Raw genomic sequence first — 22,744 nt, forward strand, 5'->3', positions numbered from 1 at the left:
TGTTTTCATGAGAAACTACATTGAAGATATCAATATGTAATACAAAAAACACCGCTAATTCCCTACCACTCTGTTTGTAACTCTGTAACGTCTGTACTGATCCTTTGCTATTTTGTAAAATGTTGTGGGTCTGTTAGTATTTTCCTCCTTTTATTTCTAAAATTTAAAAAAAAAAAAAAAAAAGATCAGAGCAGAAATTAATACACTGGAGACTAAGAAAATACAAAGAATCAATAAATCAAAGAGTCGGTTCTTTGAAAGATTAAATACACTTCTCAGATGAAGAAATACAAATAGCAAATACATGAAAGAATATTCAATATCACTGGTCATTCGAGAAATGCAAATTAAAACTACACTGAGACTCCATCTCACCCCAGAAAGAATGGCTATCATCAAGAACTCAGTAACAAATACTGGAGGGGTTACAGGGAAAAAGGAACCCTTCTGCACTATTGTGTAGAGTGGTACAACCACTGTGGAAATCATTGTGGAGATTCCTCAAAAAACTAGAACTGCAAGGAGGTCCCATTCTGGATATCTTCCCAGGAAAATTAAAAACATCATACCACAGCGATATATGTGCACCCATGTTTACAGCAGCATAATTTGTCATAGCTAGATCTTGGAAACAACCCAAATGCTCATCAACTAAGAAGTGGATAAAAAAAGATATGGTCTTTTTATACAATGGAGCACTACTCAGCCATTTAGAAGGATAAACTGGAGACTTTTATAGGTAAATGGATGCAACTTGAGCCCATATTTATAAGTAAAATAAACCAGATGCACATATATAAAGATCTTATTGTCTCCCCAATGTGAGAAGCTGAAAGATCCAAAATGTACAACACATATTGTAAAATGGGAAGAAACATCAAAAAGAAAGAGAAACTGTGATACAGGCTGGAGAAAAGAAGGGAAAAGCAGTCTGTGTGTGTAAAAAGATAGAGTTAAGATAGTTATACTACTAATTTTTCTTAGTTCACTGATTTTTTTTTTTTTTTTTTTGGTACCAGGAATAGAACTCGGGACCTTGTGCTTGCCAGGCAGGTGCTTATGCGCTTATGCCGCTGAGCTATATCCCCAGCTCGCTTAGTTCATCAAAAAAAAAGTCTGTGCTAATATTGTTTGGTCAATTAAATGCCGGTATCTAGTACTCTGAGTAATTAATTTAAAGATAACAATATACATTGCTACCTTCCTATTATCTTGTTTTGAAATTTTGTTTTATCTTTTCTCTTTAAAATTAGAGAAAAAGCTGGAGATGGTGGTGCATGCCTGTAATCCCAGCACTTGGAAGGCTGAGGCAGGAGGACTGTGTGAGTGTGAGGCCAGCCCGGGCTACAAAGTGAGCTGTAGGCCAGCCTGAACTGCATAGCAAGACCCTGTCCCAAAAGGACAAAGACAAAAAAAGAAAAGAAGAAAATTAATGCATGTAAATAAGCAAATTATGATCCTATTTTCTAAAAAGAAAAGAAGAACCTTTCATTATATACAGAGTTGGGTACAAATCTGACAACACGTGGACAGAGACAAGCAAGGAAGGACTTGGGAAAACTTGTCACCATCAATCAACTGAAGAAAAAGGCACTGCATAAATACTTTTTCCTCACACTCACACCATAACCCTCTAACAACTTCTTTCAACTCTTATATCCCTTTTGAGTTCTTTACCTTTTTCCATCCTTACTGCTACACCTCCTTGGTCCAGGCCAACATCATCATTTACCAAAGTCAAAACAACCAAGGCTTATTAAAGGTCTCCCTTGCATTCTTAATGTGTGGGTACATATAAATTCCTAAAATACAAACCTCAGCATTATGTGTCCTATGTTTAACAACTTAAAAGATACTATTAGTATCTGATTTGAAGTCTCCTAGGTGACCTCCACAGCAGTGTAGGACCCAGCCCTGGCTTCCCTTAGCAGACCCGTTTATCATCCCTCCAGCTTAATCCCAGCTCCAACCAGCCATACTCCTATTTCACTTCGTTTCTTCTCTCTGTTTGTACAAGTTTTCAGAGAATTTGTTTTCTTGTGTAACGTCTCTTTTTGATTCATAGCTGCATTAGATGTTCCTGTTACAGCATGCTCACAGTTAGCTACCATGTGCATGACAATAGTATGATCACAATAATGTACTTGCCTACTGACGTATCTCTTAAGATCTAAACCATATGGCTATCTTACTGACATTTGTAGAATAATACATAGGCCAGAGTACACAGCCCATAAATATCAAGCAAATCAGTGAATACAAACTTTATGACTTACTAAAGTGTGAAAAAGGTCGATGTTCCTGTGTTTACATCACCAGAGAGCTAATTTAGCAAGTACCGGCAATTACAATAAAATGACTGGACGAGGGAAAAACACATGAGCTAATTTCGTACTTAACATTTATGTGTTCTCAGCAACACAAAACTTCAGAAGCAGTAATTTAAGATAGTATCTAAAAGAGTAAACTGGCAAATCAGAACATTACAAATTTCACACAAAACACGCTGCCTCTTGAGCTCTGCAACTTATTAAACTGTCAGGTCATTAAGTGTAAGGTACATAGTTTATTTTTTTGGATTTTTAAAAGTTTTGTTTATTAAACACCTAAATTTAAATGTATCAAGTTTATCTGTAAAATTCGTATGACCATATTATGAAAAGAATACTGACATTATATTTCTGAAACTCAACTTTTATGATTATAACCACAAAATTTTTGTCCAACCAGTAATATAATTAAATAAAAGAAACTATTTTAAGTTGAGAAGGCCAAACTGTAGCTGACCCAACTTCTCATGAGCAGCAGCAATGTCTGACCAGAAGGACTGACACTTACCCACATCCTAACCTGAATGCAGATCACTCTACTTGTCTTTACTGTCTTTGTAAACCACTCACCATTTCCTTCCTTTTGGCTACAAGAAAACGTTACACGCAGATAACAATGAAATTAATTAGATAATATTATATATAATAATCAAATATTACTAAAATGAAATTTATACTTAGGTTATATTACTTTCTAAATCAGCATTTACTTCCAATATAATCAAGAACCACTCTCATTAATGGGAAAGTGAATGCCTAAATGAGCATGAATGGGAGAGCTGTACAAATTTCAGTTAACAAGGATAGGACCTCACCCTTTGTTTTCTTGCATGATTTCTTCTTTTAAAAAATAAAATGAGTTTTTTCCTCATCACCTGGTTTCTAGAAGAGAAAAATATGGTTGCATGACATTAAGAAAAAGCACAGTGTAATGATGTATTCATTTTTTTCCAGACACTGTAAAACAGACAAAGATCACTTAAGAATTTATGATGAAAATTAATCCTAATTTTTTCATCCTGCAAAATTTATAATTCTGCCAGGGATTTAGCTCAGTGGCACAGCACCTGCCTGGCAAGCGTGAGGTCCTGAGTTCGATTCCTGGTACCCTCTCCCCAAAATTTATAATTCTTATAGTAACTCAAGCTGACTAAAATTCTTCCCACTCTACAGGAAGATGATACAGCAGTTAATTTTTAATTAATACATTCAATTATAAGGCATATATTATTTTCAAATCTTAATTACACAGACACTGATTCTTAAGAAGTCTGGTGATATTAACATCTTTGCATACTCTTAGAGGAAGGGTGGTAGAAGATAAGGAAAAGCTTTTATAGGTACTTCAAGGATAGAGGCTGATCTCCCTCCTCTGAGGAGACTATACACAGAGAGAAATGACTTCTGCTTTACACAGAAGATTTACTTCCATCACAGGAATGACACAATCCACTCCAAGAAGTAATGGAAGGCAATGTTGTAAGACAGGATGTTTCCTACATCTTAACGGGTTCATTTGTTAAAAATTATTATTTATTTATTTAGGCTTTTTGAGACAGGGTCTTGCTATGTAGTTCAGGCTGGCCTTGAGCTCACTTTGTAGCCCAGGCTGGTCTTGAACTCCCAACGATCCTCCCGCCTCTGCCTCCCGAGGGCTAGGATTACAGTGTGTTGTGATTACAGGCATGCACCACTACGCCTGACTCAGTTTCACTTTTTAAATTGGAAGCACTGTGACCTTCAAAAACAATGACATGCAGGTTCAAATATAAATATTTATACCCCACCTACTTCCAGAAAGGGTTTCAAGCAGATTATTCAAATATAAACACAAAGCCAAGGCAAGTAGAAGTAATTTTTTGAATTATCTGCCAGTTGGGACTAACAGTGACACTGGCTCCACATAAATAAGCATTGACAATCAGGAGCTGGCTATATGAAAAAGTAGCCAAGAGATGAAAAGAATTATTAAAAGGTACATTTGCTATTTCATACAGCGCAAATGACGATCATGAAAGAATAGCTACTGAATGATACATATCAATGCATGCAGCTGAGTAAGTACTTCGAAGGCAGCATACAGTAGGAGCATTACCATATCTTCAGTTTTCTCTAATTGTAATTACACAGTACTCAAAAGAAATGACAATCAATAAATATAATTTTAAATGCTTCCTGAGAATTTAAATGAAGTCAACCAGTCAGTAACCCATCTCAGGACACTGTGATAAGCAACAAATAGGCAATATGACTAACATGAAATAAATTAAAGATAGAGCTGCTCTCCAGCTTACAGTGAGGGAGAGAAGACAAAACACAAACGTAAACCAAAGCTTTGTAGAAAAAGCCATTAAAAGTAGCCAACTAGATTTTATCTGCTATTCATTTTAAAAATGTTAAAATAGTGAAACATTTCCAAAACAAAGATATATTTTATGACTTTACCCAATCTACTTCTAAGGATTGTCAAGACCACAGCAGCATCTCACAGAAAATTCTTAAGTATATGACTATTACTATGAACCATTTACTTAACGAAATTATTAAAATTTAATGGTTTTCATGCATACTACCATGCAAATTATATTTGCCACCAGTTCTGCAAAGTAGTCAACTATTGCACACACTCAGAAATTTTAAAAAAGAAAAAATATGTATAAATAGCAATGTGTTCATTAGTAATTGTACTAATAATTATAATGCTCTGGTTATACTTAACAAAACATATAACGTAAAAAAAACCACATTTTTCTCACAAAGAACATGTCACCTAAAATGCTCTTAAAGTATGATAATTAAAGAAAAAAGGATATCTATCTAGCTTCCTTTCTTACTTCAACCAGATCAAGAAATCAGATATTCTTTTCACTTATTTTCTTATTCCAAGATCTGTATCCATAAAAGCCTGGTACTAGGATGAGCAAGGCTAAGCAAACTACATTCTGGAGCAGCCTCCTCACCCACATGAGGTGACCGAGGGCTTCCAAGGTACCAGGACATTAAATGGCAGAAGGATCTACAAATACCGTCATTAGCAAGAGTCATGGAAGGGATTTCCCTAGAATAGGATTTTGAATAATGATAAAATGATCCGTGGCACTTCTACTTTGCAATGGCAGATGTGGCTTGGTAGGGGACGGTGTCATCACTAGTCTTAAATGAAAAAGCTTCATTATCTTACTTCATCATGCGCCTTGCAGGTACTCCACTGAAAAAAAGACAAAACAGGAGGCAAAAAATTCAAGCCTCAAGGTAAGCCATTTCAATCTTAAGTATCCACTTTTTTTTTTACTGGCAGATTATAAAACCAGCTAGTTTTATGCAATAATTTATTTCATTTTATTTTTTGCCTCGGAAACTCAAAGCTGTTACCCCAACCCCCAAGAAGCCAGTGGAAGATAACGTATAGTAAAACAACAGCAAATTACACAAATCTAAAACACACCTACACTATGTTATAATAATGTCACCAGGTAGCATAAAAATGATCTCTTTATAGAATATATGGTTTTAAACTGAAGAACTCCAAAGATGATAAACACTTACGTCTTGATGTTCTCATGATACACCTTGGTATCTGATGGCTGGTTATAGAGTGGCTATAAAATAAATCAAACATTTATGTATAAAATGTACATATGCTTATGAAGACACAAAGAAACTATTTTCAAGTAGTAAGCTTAGAATCTATACTGTAGCATGCTGTCCAAAACCTCCTGTCTTCTAGATTCCCTAAATAATCTACTCTCCGAAAAATACCACTCTTGTTTAAAAAAAAAAAAAAAACCAAAAATTTAGCCAGGAATGGTGCCACACATCTGTAATCCCGGCACTTGGTAGGCTAAAGCAGGAGGGTCACTGTGAGTTCAAGGCCAGCCTGCACTACACAGTGAGATGTTCTCTCAAATTAAAACAAAAACAAAAACCAAACCTTATAAACTCATTGTATTCTATGATACATATGTTTACTTACAAATTTTTAATTTCAAAAGCAATGGAAGATTCAGCACTGCCATTATACTAATCATATGATTCGAAGAGTTTCTATTTCTTTTTCTTGTCTTTATTTTTGCGGTATTGGGGATTGGACTCAGGGCCTTTACACTGACCTACATCCCCAGCTCTTTTTTCTTTTTTTTTTTTTTTTTTTGGACACAAAAAATTGCTCTGGCTGGCCTGCAGCTTGTGAACCTCCTATATTACCTTCCCAGAGTGTTGGGACTACAGGCAAGTGCCGCCACACCTGGCTGAGTTTTCTATGTTCTTAATTCTTCCTCCTTCTACCTCAAGTGATAAATGGTTGTTCAGACAATGATGCTTCTTCAAAGGTAACCAAATTCATTCACCATTATTTAAAACTTTCTGCCTGTCTACACACATCCCTTTCATCCTAAACCACATCCCACTTTATCGCAAGAAAAGTTACTACAAAAATAGTACTGGAAATGAAAAAAAGAAATTTCTTACCAGTTCAACTTTTGGGCCAAGACCTTCAAAAATTTTATGTGCTTCTTCTGCTTTTTTCTAGAGATAAAGACATCGTTGTATAGTACAATTAAAAATTATATTACTTAAGTGCAAAATCACTACCTATTTGAAGATATTTACCTAAAACTAACCTACAGCTGATCTTAGCCTTATTTTCAAGTATGTTCTTTATATGACTGGATAAAATATTCTAATTTTATTTTCATAGCTTTTCTCACTAAATCTAGTCAAAATTTAACATCTACAGAGAAGGCATTATCTAAAAAATTGGCAAGTTGTCAAAAGTAAACATATAAAGACTAGAGAGGTAATAAAGACTCACTATTAGAAACAAATTCCCCTGTCGGGCAAGGTGATGCATGTCTATAGTTCCAGCACTCAGGAGGCTGAGGTAAGAGGATTGCAGCAAATTTGAGGCCAGCCTCGGCTACACAGTGAGTTCAAAGCTGGCCTGAACTACATAGCAAGACCTTGTCTCAAAGAGAAGAGGAAAGGAGAGAGGAGGGGAGAGGAGAAGAGAGACAAATGATGAGAAGAGAGAGGAGAAGGGAGAAGAGGAGAAGAAGAGAGGAGAAAAGAGAGATAAAAGATGAGAGGAGAGAGGAGAGGGGAGATGAGAGGGGAGGAGAGGAGAGGAGAAAAGAGAGGGGCGAGGGGAGAGAGACCCCCCAAACATTCTAAATAACTTTAATTAATGCTGTCTTTAATAGAAATTTTAAAACATTAAATACCCTACAATGACCAATCTTTACTATCGTACACCAAAGTGATCTCTGTGAAGAAAAGCATGAGTTTGTTTCCAGTTACAAGCAAAACTCATTGAACAAGGGAAATAGCTACTTGGAGTGTTCAAAGTACGCAGCAGGAAGGAAACACGAAATCATGCACACAATCTGCCACTTCCTGAGAATACCCTGGAGCACAGGCACGTGCTGTGTTGGGCTGTCCATCACCGAAAGCTCTAGAAGTCGGCCATCACTGATCTAGACTCTTCACTACAAAGAACAAAAGAACCCACCAATAGTTCGGCAGAAAAATCCTTACTTGAAACTCTCCGTGGTATAATTTTTATTCTAAGTCTACAGATACAAGTTATTAATTTTTCAAACATATGTTGAGTATGATCTATATGCCAGGAGTTTGCTTAGACACTAAGAAAAGCCCAGCATAGGAGAGTAAGGAGTTTTAAAATGGTTCCCAGAACAAGGGAGTGATGGGAAGGGGTGTGTGGGAAAAAAACCCGTATGTGTTAATGAACAGATGGGAAACAGAAAAGCCTCACAGACACACTGTGTGAACCAAACCTTATGTGCTGCACAGACACAAAAGACAAACCTGACTACCTGAAAGTAGAAGCAACACTGTAGGGGTAAAGGCGCCAACACCTCTAAGAGAAAATTCAAACCCGTTCTGGGAGGGAATCATGAGGGAGGACTCTCAGGGCAAGGCCTGTTAGGCAGACATGTAAACACTGATAAAAAGTTTTGACTACTCCTTAGAAAGTACAAAATTATCAGTTTTTGTTTTGAGAATCATGTGATAGGGTGCAAGATGGGTTAGAAAGAAAATCTTAGAACTAAAGGAAAGAGACTCATTACCTGTGAGAGATGCAAGTTCATTTAAATGAATGGCAAACAAGTAACTGACAGGACCAAGATTTACACCAGGACTGAGGTTCTCCAGGACTAAATGTACACAAGCAACAAAGGGACTGGCCCAGGTAACTGGAGGAGCTGGCACTAAGCACACACTATCAATTCCTTGTTTTCTTCTGGCTGTCATAATTCTCTTGCAAATCATCCAGTCAAAATACAAACATTTTTGAAAACTACTACACTCCAACAACCACCTTTCTATATGTATTTTTATTCTGCAATCAGAGCACTTATAAATCTTTTTGGAATCTTCAACTGAAAAGGAAAATAGCAAAATAAAACTGTTAAAAATAGTCCACAGTCTATGAAAATAGTCTGTTTATAGAGACTAAACAAACTTTGAAGTTTAAATATGATGGAAGTCAACTTTTGTTGAAGGAAACCAGGGATATAGCTCAGCAGTACACCTCCTGCCTGGCAAGTGCAATGTGCTGAGTTCAATTCCTGATACCAGAAGAAAAAAATTTAAGTCTCTTTCATGAAGTTGTCTTATTCCCACTAACTTTCTAAGTAAGGGAATAATTTCTCATACGTAATACTGATAGCAATCTCTCAAGCTGTACTCGCCAGGCGTGGTGGCACACACCTGCAATCCTAGCACTCAGGAGGCTGAGGCAGGAGGATCCTTGCGCGTTCGAGACCAGCCTGGGCTACAAAGTGAGCTCAAGGCCAGCCTGAACTGCATAGTGAGACCCTGTTTCAAAAAGACAATAAAAAAATACATAAATGAATACATAAATAAATAAATGAATGAAATAAAGCTGTACTCAATTCTCACCTGTGTAGAATGCTATACAAGGAATAAAGGAGGGATATACTCTCATCATTATCCCATCACTCCTTGCCTGTGGTGTCAAAACAGGTAAGGTTATTAATTTTTAAAAGTTATACAGAACCAGGCATGGTGGTACATGTCTGTAATCTCACCACTCTGGGAGGCTGAGCCAGGAGGATCAGAAGTGTGAGGCACCTAGGTAACTTACAGAGACTCTGTCTCAAACTGAAAGGGGGTTCATCCCCAATACTAGACAAAACAATAAAAACTACAGAGGCAGTAGAGGCCTTACAGAAGGCAGAGCAGTAAGGCAAGAGGAGTACTAGAGTGAGCAGTAAGAAAGCCCGTGTTCTAGGCCCAGCCAAGCTCTGCTGTTTCGTCCCCAGAAGCTCCTGAGATGATTCTACAACTGCAGAAGAACAGCTGCAGCAAATGACCAGCAGCAAGGTATGTTACGGAAAGCACATGAAAGATGATTTCTAGGGCTGGGGATTTAGCTCAGCGGCAAAGCGCCTGCCTGGCAAGCGGAAGGTCGTGAGTTCAGTTCCCAGTACCGGAGAAAAACCAAAACCAAAAACAAAACAAAACAAAAAAGAAAGATGATTTCTACAGTCACAGTGAGTTAAAAACATTGTTCAATATTAGAAGGTAGTCTAATACTAAGATTGTACACTTGGATTTCTGTTCTTCAAAGAATGAAGAACAAACCAAGATGTAAATGCTAAAACAAAAAGAAGAAGGCGAAAAGAGTGTTTTAAGCTTTGTTGATGGGCATTAAGACACATTTAAAATGCTATCTAATGAAAGCAACTATACAATTAAACACAAATTAAACCCTCTGTTAGGTCTTATTCAGCAGTTTTTGAGTTCTCATACTCCAATAAAGCAACTGCAGAATTAATGAATATTGGAATTGGTTTTATTTTGTTTATTTTTGGTTTTCTGTGATGGGTCTCACTATGTAGCCCAGGCTGGCCTCAAACACACCTGTGCGCCACCAGACCCAGCAGAACTGTTTAAACCTGTAAGGCAAGGTTCATTTTACAACTCATTCAAAAATATAAAAACAGAAAAACTAAAACAGAAAAATACAAAATAAAAAAACCTTACTCAGCCAGGCATGGTGGTGCATGTGTATAATCCTAGCACTTGGGATGCTGAGGCAGGATCTCCATGACTCTGAGGCCAACATAGGCTACATAAATGAATTCAAGACCAGCCTACACTATATAGTGAGACCCTGCCTTAAAAAGAGAAACAAACAAAAAAAACCCCACCTCATTCAGTAAATACCTGATTTATTTGAAAGTTATCTTTTATAAAGTCAGCATTTTATAAAACAAAACATTACTGATGTCCATTGTTATCAACTCTGATCCCAATTCACTTTATCCCGCAAGGAACAAGTCACACAAGTCACAAGGAACCAAGAAGCCATCAGCCCAGGAAAGAATCTTACAATTTTAAGCAGTTTTTCTTAAAAATCGGGAGATTTCGCATGAAACCTCTTAATTTTGGCTTCTATTATGAACAGCACAAAGTGGTACTTGACACCTGCTTCCCCACAGCTCCCCACTGTCACTGGGTTCTATATGGATCATTCTGGCTGCTCAATAAACTAGACCTGCTCTGACATCATCCAAAAATAGCACAAATGTGACCACTTCCCCTGCCTGTGACACTTTAATGTATATTACAAGTGATGATAGACTATCTTTATACATAATATATAGATATGCAAAATACATACATACATCTCAATCCAAGAAGATTGCTATAAATGTTACATTACTAATTCACAGTTGCTTTCCTTTTTTTTTTTCTTTTTCCTTTTCAGTGTATGAAACCCACAGTCTTGTACATGTTAGGAAATTCTCTGTCACAGTGCTATAACCCTAGCCAACAGTTACTTTTTTTTTGGTACTAAGAATTGAACTCAGGACCTTGTGCTTACCAGGCTGGCGCTGTGCCGCTAAGCTATCTCCCCGGCCCAACAGTTACTTTTAAAGGCCAATTTCCTTTAAGATCTGGCTATTAGAATATTAAAAGCTATGTGTGAAACAGATTGATAAGTCAACTCACTACAAAGCAAATAAGATGCAACAACAATCCCAACTCTTACCTAAACACAAGAAGTAAAAACCTACAGTTGAAAAGTATCTTCTCACACAGTATTTAAAACCTATTAATACATTTTTGGATTGAGGACTTCTGGAAGCCTGATGTTAAGCAGCTCTGATGTAATTTTTTTTTTTTTTTTTTTTTAATATTGAAGGAAAGTAAGTTTCCTTTTAACTGCTAGTATCTGGGCCAAGTTTTGGCTAAAAACTAACCTTGTCATTACCAAAATGATATACAAAATCGAGGTCTAGTTTTCCTAAGTCCATGAGTATTTTAATTAAGAATATAAAAGAAGAAATTTAAATAAAAATAAAAATGTAAGTCGGGCACATGCCTATAATCCCAGCACTCAAGAGTCTGAGGCAGGAGTATTACCGAGGCCAGCATGGGCTATATAGTGAGTTCAAGGCCAGCCTGAACTACACAGCAACACCCTATCTTAAACAAACAAACAAAAAAAATGTAAAGGCTTCCTAGAGGTCAGAGTCTATCTTGAACTTATAAATTTATAGATGTAATTCAACCGTAGGCTATCAACTCTGAAGCTGGTAATAGAGTTCATTTCCACTTCCAATTGCCTATCTCTACTGTTACGTTACCAGGATTTGTTATTAAATGCTCCTCAAGGAGTAAAAACGTTCAGAATGGCTGATTTGTACAATGTGCCACCAAATTTGCCTCTCAGTATTTATATAAGACGGCGATTGAGGTGAAAAAATTCTACTTGTTAAATAATATTTATATAATATAAAACATAAATTAGAAATAAGGTTTTAATATAATTACAATGGAACATAGAACTACAAAAGGCAGAGTCAGGCGGGTTTAAAGGCCCATGCTGTCAGAGAAGGCATAAGCTTACCCGATTTTCATCATAAATAATTTGGACAATGCTGCGGTGTTTCTGCTCCACAGGAGGAGGGGACACAGGCTTCTCTGGCTCAGGAGGTTTAGCTGCTTCTTCTTCAAGCTGTTGCTAAGAGACCCAGAAAGGAAGAATCAGACATCTGCTGCACGTCACCCCACTAATAATTAATCACCAGAGATAACATACAAAATGCTTACTGATTTTGTAGGGAAACCATTTAATCTACAAGGGTCTCATAAACCCAAGGGCTCAAAGAAAAACAATCAATTTAAGTAGTATCTAAACACCACAAATCATCCTAAGTCGGACACAAAATGAAAGGGAAACATCCATATTTTAAGTAAAACTAAAGTAAAACAGTAAGAAAACTCAAGCTTAATGAAGGTCCCAGATCCACCTCCATCACAATGACCTCTGGTGGCACTGGAAAACACTACTATACAGAGGGGAAGTTATGGTCTGGTGGGAATAATATGGTAAGAGCTGGAGGATTAGCTCTTAACCCAACACGGCAGCATACCAACCCCCAACCTTATTTTATAGCACTCCAGTGAAGCAGCAACAGATCCTTCCTGTCTGTGATTGTGTACAAAGCACAAGTCTATCTGTATTGCTCCTCAGGATCACTCTTTCCAGGTGATGTGAGTCAAGGCCCTTTTCTGGGTCCTTGTCTCAATCCTAAGCAAGTATCTATCATTCATATGTAAAGAGTGATAGATGTAAAAATACTACCTATCAAATAGTTTTTTGAAAGGACTAGCAGGTATAAAGCACATTATAACTATAAATGTTCCGTAAATATCCCCTTTTATTATTAGTGAAGTAAGCAGGGACTTGTTTGCTTTGCCCTCTACTTTTATTTCACCACCTAACCAGTGCTTGGAACACAGTAAATGCTCAACAAATACTCATATGAATAAATATGGGCTAAACGCCCTGCTTAAGAAGATAAAAAGAGCATCAGGTAAAGATAAGTGAAGGCCAGTACAAGATCTAGAGCGGAAAAAAAGTGCGTACTACCAAATAACACTGGTAGTCAAAGCCCTTACTCCTGTTAAGTCAGACCACGCTTAAATGAAAAGATGCAAATACACCAAGCAGTAGCTTGTAAGAACATTTCCTCTTTGGATCTGGAAGTCTCTTATTTGGATATTGCATCTCTTATCTTATAAGCAAAAAGAAGATCCTTGAAATCCTGATATCATTTCTATGGGAATAGACTCTTCAATGATGCCCTTTCTTGCCTGCTTGGAGAGCCTGCCTCCTTTTAGAATCCCCACTAAAGAATAAATGATCTTCAGAAAAATCACATTTCATTCTTACTACTTACGCAGTCCTAGGATTGAATCATAACTGCAAGGCTAAAACAAATTAGCAAATAAACACACAAACAAAAGCCTTCCACAACTATTTGTTCTTTTTTTTTGTCTTTTTGAGACACGGTTTCACTATGCAGTTCAGGCTGGCCTTGAGCTTACATTGTAGCCCAGACTGGCCTCAAACTCACAGCAATCCTCCTGCCTCAGTCCCCCAAATGCTGGGATTACAGGGATGCACCACTACATCCAGCCCGTTAATCTGTTTCTATCCAGCTACAATATGCTTCTTTACTTATCTAGCTGTCTTTTATATCTATCCCTCAATATAATTTGGTTTCTGTACATCTCATAATGGCCATACAATACATTTCATTATTGCTAACTACTATACTGCATCTCATACTGGTCACATAATGTATTTTATTATCTCTAATTATAATGTTATTGAGTATTTACTATGTTGTACACATAATGCAATACACTGAGAGAAATTCAGTAAAATCAGACCCACAAAAACACATTAGGCTTGTCGAATATATGATAAAAATGTACTATGATTCAATAAAGTGGAATACTAAAAAATGACTGTGCAGATTTGAAAAGGAGCCAAAGAGAAATTCCAGAAACATAATTATTGAAATTAAAGACGGATTAGACAGCAGATTAAATGGATGAGAAATGTAAACTGGGAATGAAGTTCAAAGAAGTAAAAAATAGGAAAGAAAAGTATAAAATCATGTTAACGAAATAAATCAGGACACATAAGCTTAACTACCATGTGGTTTCTCTTAACCCAAAGTGTATATAAAGAGCAAAATAAAAGCTAGATGATAGCAAACAGGGTGACAGACCTTTTACAAATGGGCAGAGGGGTCAAAAGACAGAGGAAGAGGGAGAGAAGGGAGGGGAAGGGAACCTAAAAGAAAATTGAGATGCACCATGTACACATACCAACTCCCCACAATGAATATAATCATTATGTACTACAAACATGTACTAATAAAAATATTTTTTAAAGAGAGAAGCAAGAAACACAGAAGACAAGAATGATTAGACTATATCTCAAACGTTTTGTTTTTTTTAAAAAATAAAGGGGCTGAGTGGGAAGGGGGAATAGTTCAATGGGACAGTACTTCACCTGGATTCGATTCCCAGCAGTGGGAAGCGGGGTGATAATGACTTGGAACTGATGAAAAACTCAACCCTCACACTTGAGAAGCTCAATAAACTTATACCGGATAGACTTAAAAACAAAAACCCACATCTCAATGCATCAGAGTCAAAATAACAAACCCAAAGAAAAAGACGATACTGCAAGCAGCACAGAGAAAATTCAAATTATCCACGAAAGAATAAAAAGTAGACAAGGGTTGATATCTTAAAAATGGAAATCATCTGGGATGCTGAGGTAGAAGGATGACAAGTTTGAGCCAGACATGGACAACAGCAAAACCCTGTCTCAAAAAAATTTAAACAGTGGGGGAGGTGGTGCCAGGGATGTAGCTCACTGCAAAGGTTTTAGGTTCCGTACTGAGTCCTGAAGAGGTAGGGCTGGGGTGGGAGGAGAGGACAGTGTACTAAGATGAAATAACTACACACGAAATAAAAGTATCTCTCAAGTATGAAGCATAAGACAGTATTTAAGTCATAAAAACCAAGCAAATACTATTTTATCAACTATCAGACCTATACTAAAGGAAATTCTAAAGAATATTCTTTACTCAGAAAAGTGTTCCCCCAGATGGAAGATCTGAGCTTGAAGAAGAGATGATGAAGAAATAAGATAACAAATACACAGGTAAACCTACAGAATACTGACTATGTACACAAAACAACAATGTTATTAGCAGTTTACAAAAACAAGTATGAATTAAAATATAAAACAACGTCAGCATAAGAATTGGGACGAGAAACAAACACTACTAAAGAAACAGAATATTTATGAAAAAAGACTGTCACAGCAGGCCAAAAGTTAAGAACCGAAAGTTTGAAAACTATACAAATGTCATGCTTTCTGGCCACAATAATGCTAGAAATCAAGCCACAAAATAACCCGAGTAATTAAACACATAGAAATTTTTCAAAATACCACTAATACTGTGATAAAAAAGGAATAATAATAAACAACGAAGTTTTACAAATAAAAAGGAGTAGGATGTGCCTAAAGTATAAAGAAACAGGAAAAGAGGAAAAAGCTACACAATTAGTGTGTTCAGCATCCGATTTAAAATGTTATAAACCAGGTATGGTGACACACACAGCATTCAGGAGGCAGAGACAGGAGAATCACTGTGAGTTCAAGGCCAGCCTGCACAACAAAGTGAGACCCCATCTCAAAACACAAAAATAAAACAGAAAAAAGTTATAAAAGAGCAGAATAAAATCAAAGAAAGGATATAGCAGAAACTTATTGGAGGGTACAATTATATTCCCAAAAATGAAGTCAGAAAAATACCTTATTTCCAGGAGAAATAAAAGCTGAATCATCACACTGGGAGGTGTAGCTCAGTGATAGAGCACTTGTTTAGCATGTGCGAGGTCCTCTGGATTTAATTCCCAGCACCAAAAAAATTAAAAATGAACCCTGTCTCCAAATGAAAAATAAATTTTAAAAGGCTGAAGAGCCAGGAATGATGGTGCACATCTGTAATCCTAGCACTCAAGAGGCTGAGGCAGGAGGATTATAGTGGATTCAAGGCCAGCCTGGGCTACATAAGCGAGTTCAAGGTCAGTCTGACCTACATAGTGAGACCCTGTCTCAAAAAAAAAACAAAATAAATAAATAAAATAAGTTTTAAAAACATAAGCATTTGATAAAATCCAAAATTCCTTCATGGTTAACATCTTTGCAACATCACGAATAGATGAGAACTTCCCAACCTGATGACAAATGTCTACAGAAAACTTACAGTATAATCAGTGGTTAGATGTAAAAAGCATTCCCATACAAGAGAAGGAAAAATAATGACCATTTTCAGTGTTTTATTCATCTTAACCAGAACAATAAGGCAATGGAAAAGTAAGTCAATGGAATAAAAACTGGAAAGAAACAAAATTCTCATTTTTTAAAAAGGACTACTGCATACACAGAAAACCCTAAAGAATCTAAAATTAAACCATTAGCATTAAAACAATAATTTAAAGGAATTCGCTGATAAATATAAAAAAAAATGCAACAGTTAGAAAAATGTCATTTTTAGAGACATATTATGAACAAGAGCATAAAAAATATAAAGTACCCACGGTTGAATTTAACACATAGCATATAAAATGTTTACAGACAAAAGTAAAAACATGAAACACTTCTAAAGAAATGGACAGATATACCACATTTATGCAGTGGGAGACTCAATATTATAAAGGTACTGTTCTCCTCAAATTAATCTCTATATTTTACATGATTCCAATTAAAATTCCAGAAAGATTTTCTGGAGAACCAAACAACATGGTATTAAAAGTTGAATGTGAAACTTTAAAATTAGCTAAAACATGGGGCTTTATAATGGGGCTTTTCTTGTGGTAAGAATTATTATAAATCTCTAGAGATTAGGAGAATCTGAGGTATTTCTGCATCAATATTTCAAAGACAGACCCATAGAAGGAAACCTGCAGCCCAGAAATTAATCCATATATAGATGAAAACATGAGTTACAATGGAGCCATTATTACAGAACAATTGGGGGGGAAATGGACTATTCAATTAACATCAATATAATAAAAAAGTGAATTTTGACCACTAACTTCAAACTGACACAAAGATCAATTTCCCATAGATTAAAGAATTGAGAAGCAAAACTATAAAACTTTTAAGAAGATAATAAACTGCCTCACTCATATGAAATGTAAAGAAAGTCTTTGCACTTAAAACCATAATTCATAACAAGGACCCAAATACAAGAAGAAAGCACAGATGTACATCTTTGTGACCTTGGATTAGGCAATGGTTCTCAGGATATGATACCCAAAATATAAGTAATTGAAAGAAAAAATAAATTAGGTATCAATAAAATTAGAAACTTTTATACATCAAAAGGAGACTACCCAGGAAGTGAAAAGACAACATTCAGAAAAAAAAAAAGACAACATTCAGACACTAGTATCCAAAATATAAATATAAAAACTCTCAAAATTGAATAATAAAAATACAAATAACTCAAATAATAAACAAAGGATATGAATAGACATTTCTCTAAAAATTAAATATGAATGGCCTATATGCATACAAAAAGACACTAAAATGTCATTCAGGAAAACCTCACTAAAGAAATACAAATCAAAATCACAATGAAATACCACTTCACATGCACTAGAATAGCTAAACATACACACACAAAAGGGAGGATAATACATGTTAGTAAGGAAACAGAAAAAGCAGAGCCCTCACAAACTGCTGATGGGAATGTAAAACGGCAGAGCCACACTGGGAAACAGTTTGGCAGGTCCTAATACATTTAAACATAGATATACCTTACCTATGACCCAGCAATTCCACTCCTAGGTATATATAAAAGAAAACATAGAAAAATATATATCCACACAAAAGGTAGGACAAAATGCCTATGAACTGTTAAATGGATAAATAAAATATGGCACACTCATGCAATGGAGTATTATTATTTAGCCATAAAAGGTTGATGCAAAATAGAACATGGATGAATCTCGAAAGCATGCTAAGTAAATGAAACAAAACAAAAAAGGTCATATATTATATAATTCTATTTATCTGAACTGTTTAGAATAGAAAAATCATAGATCTAAATTGATGAGGGATTGGGAATGGGAATAGAAAAAAATTGGGAATAACTAGAAATGGGTATTTGGGACAAAAGGGGTTTTTTTTGAAGTGATAAAAATGTTCTAGAATTAGATAGTAGCGATAACACTGAGTGTATGCTTTCAAAAACAAGGTATGTGAATTATATCTCAATTTTTAAAAAGTATTCCCAAGAGCCAGGGACAGTGGTATATGCCTACAGCACCAGCTACTTGCTGACAGGAGGATCATCTGAGCCCAAGAGTACAGGACCAGTCTGTGAAACACAACATGATCTGTCTCCTCAAAAATAAAAATCTACCCTCAAAAAAAGCTATTGAAAAAAATTAAATGTTCTCAGCACGATGGCACACACCTGCAATCCCAACACTGGGGAGGCTGAGGCAGGAGAATCGATCGCCACAAGTTTAAAGCCAGCCTGGGCTATATAGAGAGTTTAAGGCCAGCCTTAGTGAGACCTTGTCTCAAAAAAAGACAAGCCACAAATTAGATGTTATCTAATATAGACATAACTGACAAGAGACTTTAAGAAATCTTAAAATTCAACAATAATGAAATAAGAGAATATGGAGAATGGGACCAAGAGATGGGAGGGAGGAGGAAGGAGGGAGGAGAACGGGAGAGGAAGGGGAGGAGAAGAGAAGAGGACCTAAAAAGAAATTAAAGAGGTGTTATGTCCATGTACTAACTCCCCACTATGAATGTAATCATTATGTACTCCAACATGTACTAGTAAAAAATTTTTAAAGTACAAATAAAAAGAAAAATATGGACATAAGACTTGAATGATGTACCTAAGAAATAGTCCATAAACAGAAATAAACTTAGCCTCATTCCCAATCAAAAAAATGCAAATTAGAACAGAACTATTTCACATCCAAATGAAAAGAAAATCAAGTAAACACAAGGATATGCGTAAACTGGTAGTCATATATGATGTCAATGAGAGTATAAAATGTCACTACCATTTTCACAAATTTGGTATCATCTAGTAGAACCAAAGTGCACATAATCAAATAAAGCCGGAGAAATGAATGCATGAAACTATGCAAACTAATAGCAAAAAAGGCAAGTCATGGAATATATTGGAAAATTCAACATTCTCCTCTTTATAGAGATAAGCACACATTATAGAATACATTAAATAGTAAAAACAAGCACTTACTTGTTTCTTTTTTAATTTAAGTATCTGCTGTTCTACTTTTGCAATTTCTCGATCAACACGATCCATACTCTGTATTAACTCTTCCTTTGAAAGCTTTGAGGGTGAAGCATTTTGATCATCTCCACACGGTTGCCCAGAGATTGGAGAGGATGGGGCTTCATGTTTGCCTCCAAATGCTGAATCCTTTAGAGAAGAAAATTAAGACAACAATTTATTTCTCACTAACAGCCAATGCTGGAATCAAGATTGTCTCTTAACAGCTGGATGTGGGGGTGCACACCTGAAATCCCAGCAGTCTGGAGATGAGGCAGGAGAATTGCCATGAGTTGAGTTCAAGGCCAGCCTGAACTACATAATGAGACCCTATCTCAAAAATCCAAACAAAAACAAAAACTTTTAATGGAACAAATAAAATTTAAAACATAGCAGAGTCATGTATGCTATTTATCAAAAAGTTGTCTTTTAGTAGTAATTTTCATATTCACATACATATGCAAATAATACACACAAATGTGTACACCACTTTTACAGTTTAAACATATTCACTATTCTGAAGACCAAACTATGCTATTCAGAGTGAGCATGAAGTAGCCAAGTAGCTGATCAACTGTAAGTGTAATAATATGTAAAGACACTACAGAGAATTTCTGGGAAGTAATATTGCAATCATGACAAAAGAAGATAGCAAGTTCTCAGCTCTTTTTTGTAGGTACTCTTCAAATTGTCTGAATGAGTAGGCTGGGAAATAGTGTCACTCTAGTCAATGGTAGCGAACCTACGGCACACATGCTACTGTGGGCTGTTATCACTGAAAGCTCTACAAGGTTTGCTATCACTGCCCAAGGTAAAACTTGTACATCTACCCAACTTATTAGCCAAGGGTTCCTATCAAAAAATTTAGTGACTGGGGTCATAGCTCAGCAATAGAGCCCATGCTGTGCATGTGTGAGGTGCTGGGTTTGTTCCCTAGCATTAAAAAAAAAAAAAAAAAAGTTTTCAGATTTTCAAAGGACTAAAACTAAGGCACGGAAGTCATAGAAACCACCTAAGAACTCTCAACGATATTATCCCTGGACCTACCTTCATAAAGGACAAAGGGCAACTATGTCTGCTCTCTCTACTGTATATATATATGTCTTTAGCAAGAGAAAAGCATATCATGATTTTGAGATTTTTGACTCCCGGCTCCCCAAAGTGGAAACCCTCATCCCATTTCACCTACAAATCAGCATGGAATGCAACAGAATAAAAGCCCTCCACCCATTATCTACCATCTCCAAAATATACATACACACACAATTTCCAGTCTGAAGTAAAGATATAAGCAACATTTTTAAATAGATGAGGTGGGCATGGTGACACACACCTGTAATCCCAGCACACAGAAGGCTGAAGCAGGAGGATTGCTGTGAATTTGAGGCCAGCCTGGGCTACAAAGTGAATTCAAGGCCAGCCTGAACTGCAGAGTAAAATTCTGTCTCAAAAAGGCAAAAAATAAATAAAGAATAAAAATAAATAAAACTGATGAATTTCAAATTAAGGTTCTTGGGACTTTTAAGCTCAGTGGCACAGTGCCTGTCTGGTAAGCATGAGGTCGTAAGTTCAATTCCCAGTAACCTCCCTCCCAAAAATTAAGGTTCTAGTTTTCCTTAGGCTGTAAGAAGCTTAGACTAAGGATGGTTTGTGGGAATATAAAAAGCAAAAATGTATTAAATAATGACTGAAAAATCAGTTGTTCTAAACTAAGAATGAGCATAGCAGATACCTAGAAAGTTGTTCCAAAACATGGCAGAAATTTCAGTTAAAACATAAAAATAACATTACAGCTATACCCTAAGCCTTATACAACTCTATAAGGAAAGCATTTTTAAAAATAACAATTAAATTCCAGTATCATTTGCATTTAGCACATACTCAATCACTGGCATCCTCAATCCATATACTTCATATATTCATGGTAAGATTGAAATTCTTGAGATAACTGGCTTCCAGAAGAAAACAGAACGTTTCTTCAACATAAAAAATCCTACTTGGGTTGTAACCATCTTTACCAATCTTTAAAAATGGAAAATACAAGGAAAAATATTTTTAATGTCTTCAACATTCACATCTTCATTAACACTGTGAAAGTCATAGCAATTCTTGAACTCACTAAATCAACTACTATTTGTACCAAATGAAGACTAAATGCAGAATTTTCAAATGTCCTTAAGGTCATCATATGAAGACTCCTTAATGATGAAACAGCTTATTCCCAAGAATTTGATACAAAACGTACAAAAGAAAAATCTACAGAATATCAGCACTTCTATATTATATTAATATCATTCTCTTACCATATACGTACGACCTAATATGTATTACAGAAACATGTGTAACAGCAAAGCATTATATTTGGGATCAGCAGATACTGGAACCACTTAGATATGCACAATGATCACATTCATCATAGGGAATTTGTGCCTGTACATGACATACCTGATTCCTTTTTTTCCGTTTCCCTCCTCTCCCTTCAACTACTCTTCCCTTCTTTATTTACAAAGCTTTGTTTCCATTTTATCCTATTCTCCTTTTCTTCCTTCTTTCCTTTCCTACTCCCGTTTCCCTCTTCTTCTGAACAATTTCTTCCTACTTCACAATATCTGTTACACATTTTGGTTTCTATTTAAATGTTCAGTTTCTCACACTAGAGAGACAATGTGATATTTACATGTTTCTCTGATTTATTTCACTTATGAGTATGGTCTCAAAGTCCATCCACTTAGTTATAAATGTCTGAAGTTTATCCTGCTTTACGGTTGAGTACTACTCCACTGTATTAAACCACATCTTTTTTACCCATTCACCAGTTCATGGACACTTGGGTTGTTTCCAAGATTTAGCTATTACAAACTGTGCTGCTATAAATATGCATGCATATATACTGCTGTGCTATGATGCTTTTACTTCTTTGGGGAAGATACCAAGAAGGGAAATAACTGGATCAAATGGGACCTTTAGTCCTAGTTATTGGAGGAATCTCCACACTGATTGCACCCATCTACGCTCCCATCAACAGTGGAGAAGCATTCCTTTTTCCCACAGTCCTGCCAGCAGTGGTTATTGGTTGATTTCTTGATGACAGCCATTCTTTCTGGGGTGATGGAATCTCAGCATTGTTTGTTTGGGGTTTTCTTTGTCTTTTTGAGACAGGTCTCACTATGCAGTTCAGGTTGGCTTTGAACTTACTTCGCAGCTCAGACTGGCCTC

The 22,744-nt window shown here is 36.1% G+C and overlaps 1 protein-coding gene across 1 annotated transcript in view; it reads right to left on the reverse strand.

Moving 5' to 3' along the window:
• Ncor1 (nuclear receptor corepressor 1) overlaps positions 1-22,744 on the reverse strand; it is a gene marked incomplete in the record, with an annotated part of 160,248 nt that overhangs the window by 93,424 nt on the left and 44,080 nt on the right. The window contains 6 exon segments of the mRNA XM_013522047.1: positions 3,146-3,212; positions 5,512-5,538; positions 5,877-5,929; positions 6,798-6,854; positions 12,232-12,345; positions 19,496-19,678. Of these exon segments, the coding sequence (XP_013377501.1) occupies positions 3,146-3,212; positions 5,512-5,538; positions 5,877-5,929; positions 6,798-6,854; positions 12,232-12,345; positions 19,496-19,678 (501 nt within the window).

Source organism: Chinchilla lanigera, unplaced genomic scaffold (assembly GCF_000276665.1).
Source record: "Chinchilla lanigera isolate Chin_1 unplaced genomic scaffold, ChiLan1.0 scaffold00066, whole genome shotgun sequence".
NCBI lineage: Eukaryota > Metazoa > Chordata > Mammalia > Rodentia > Chinchillidae > Chinchilla > Chinchilla lanigera.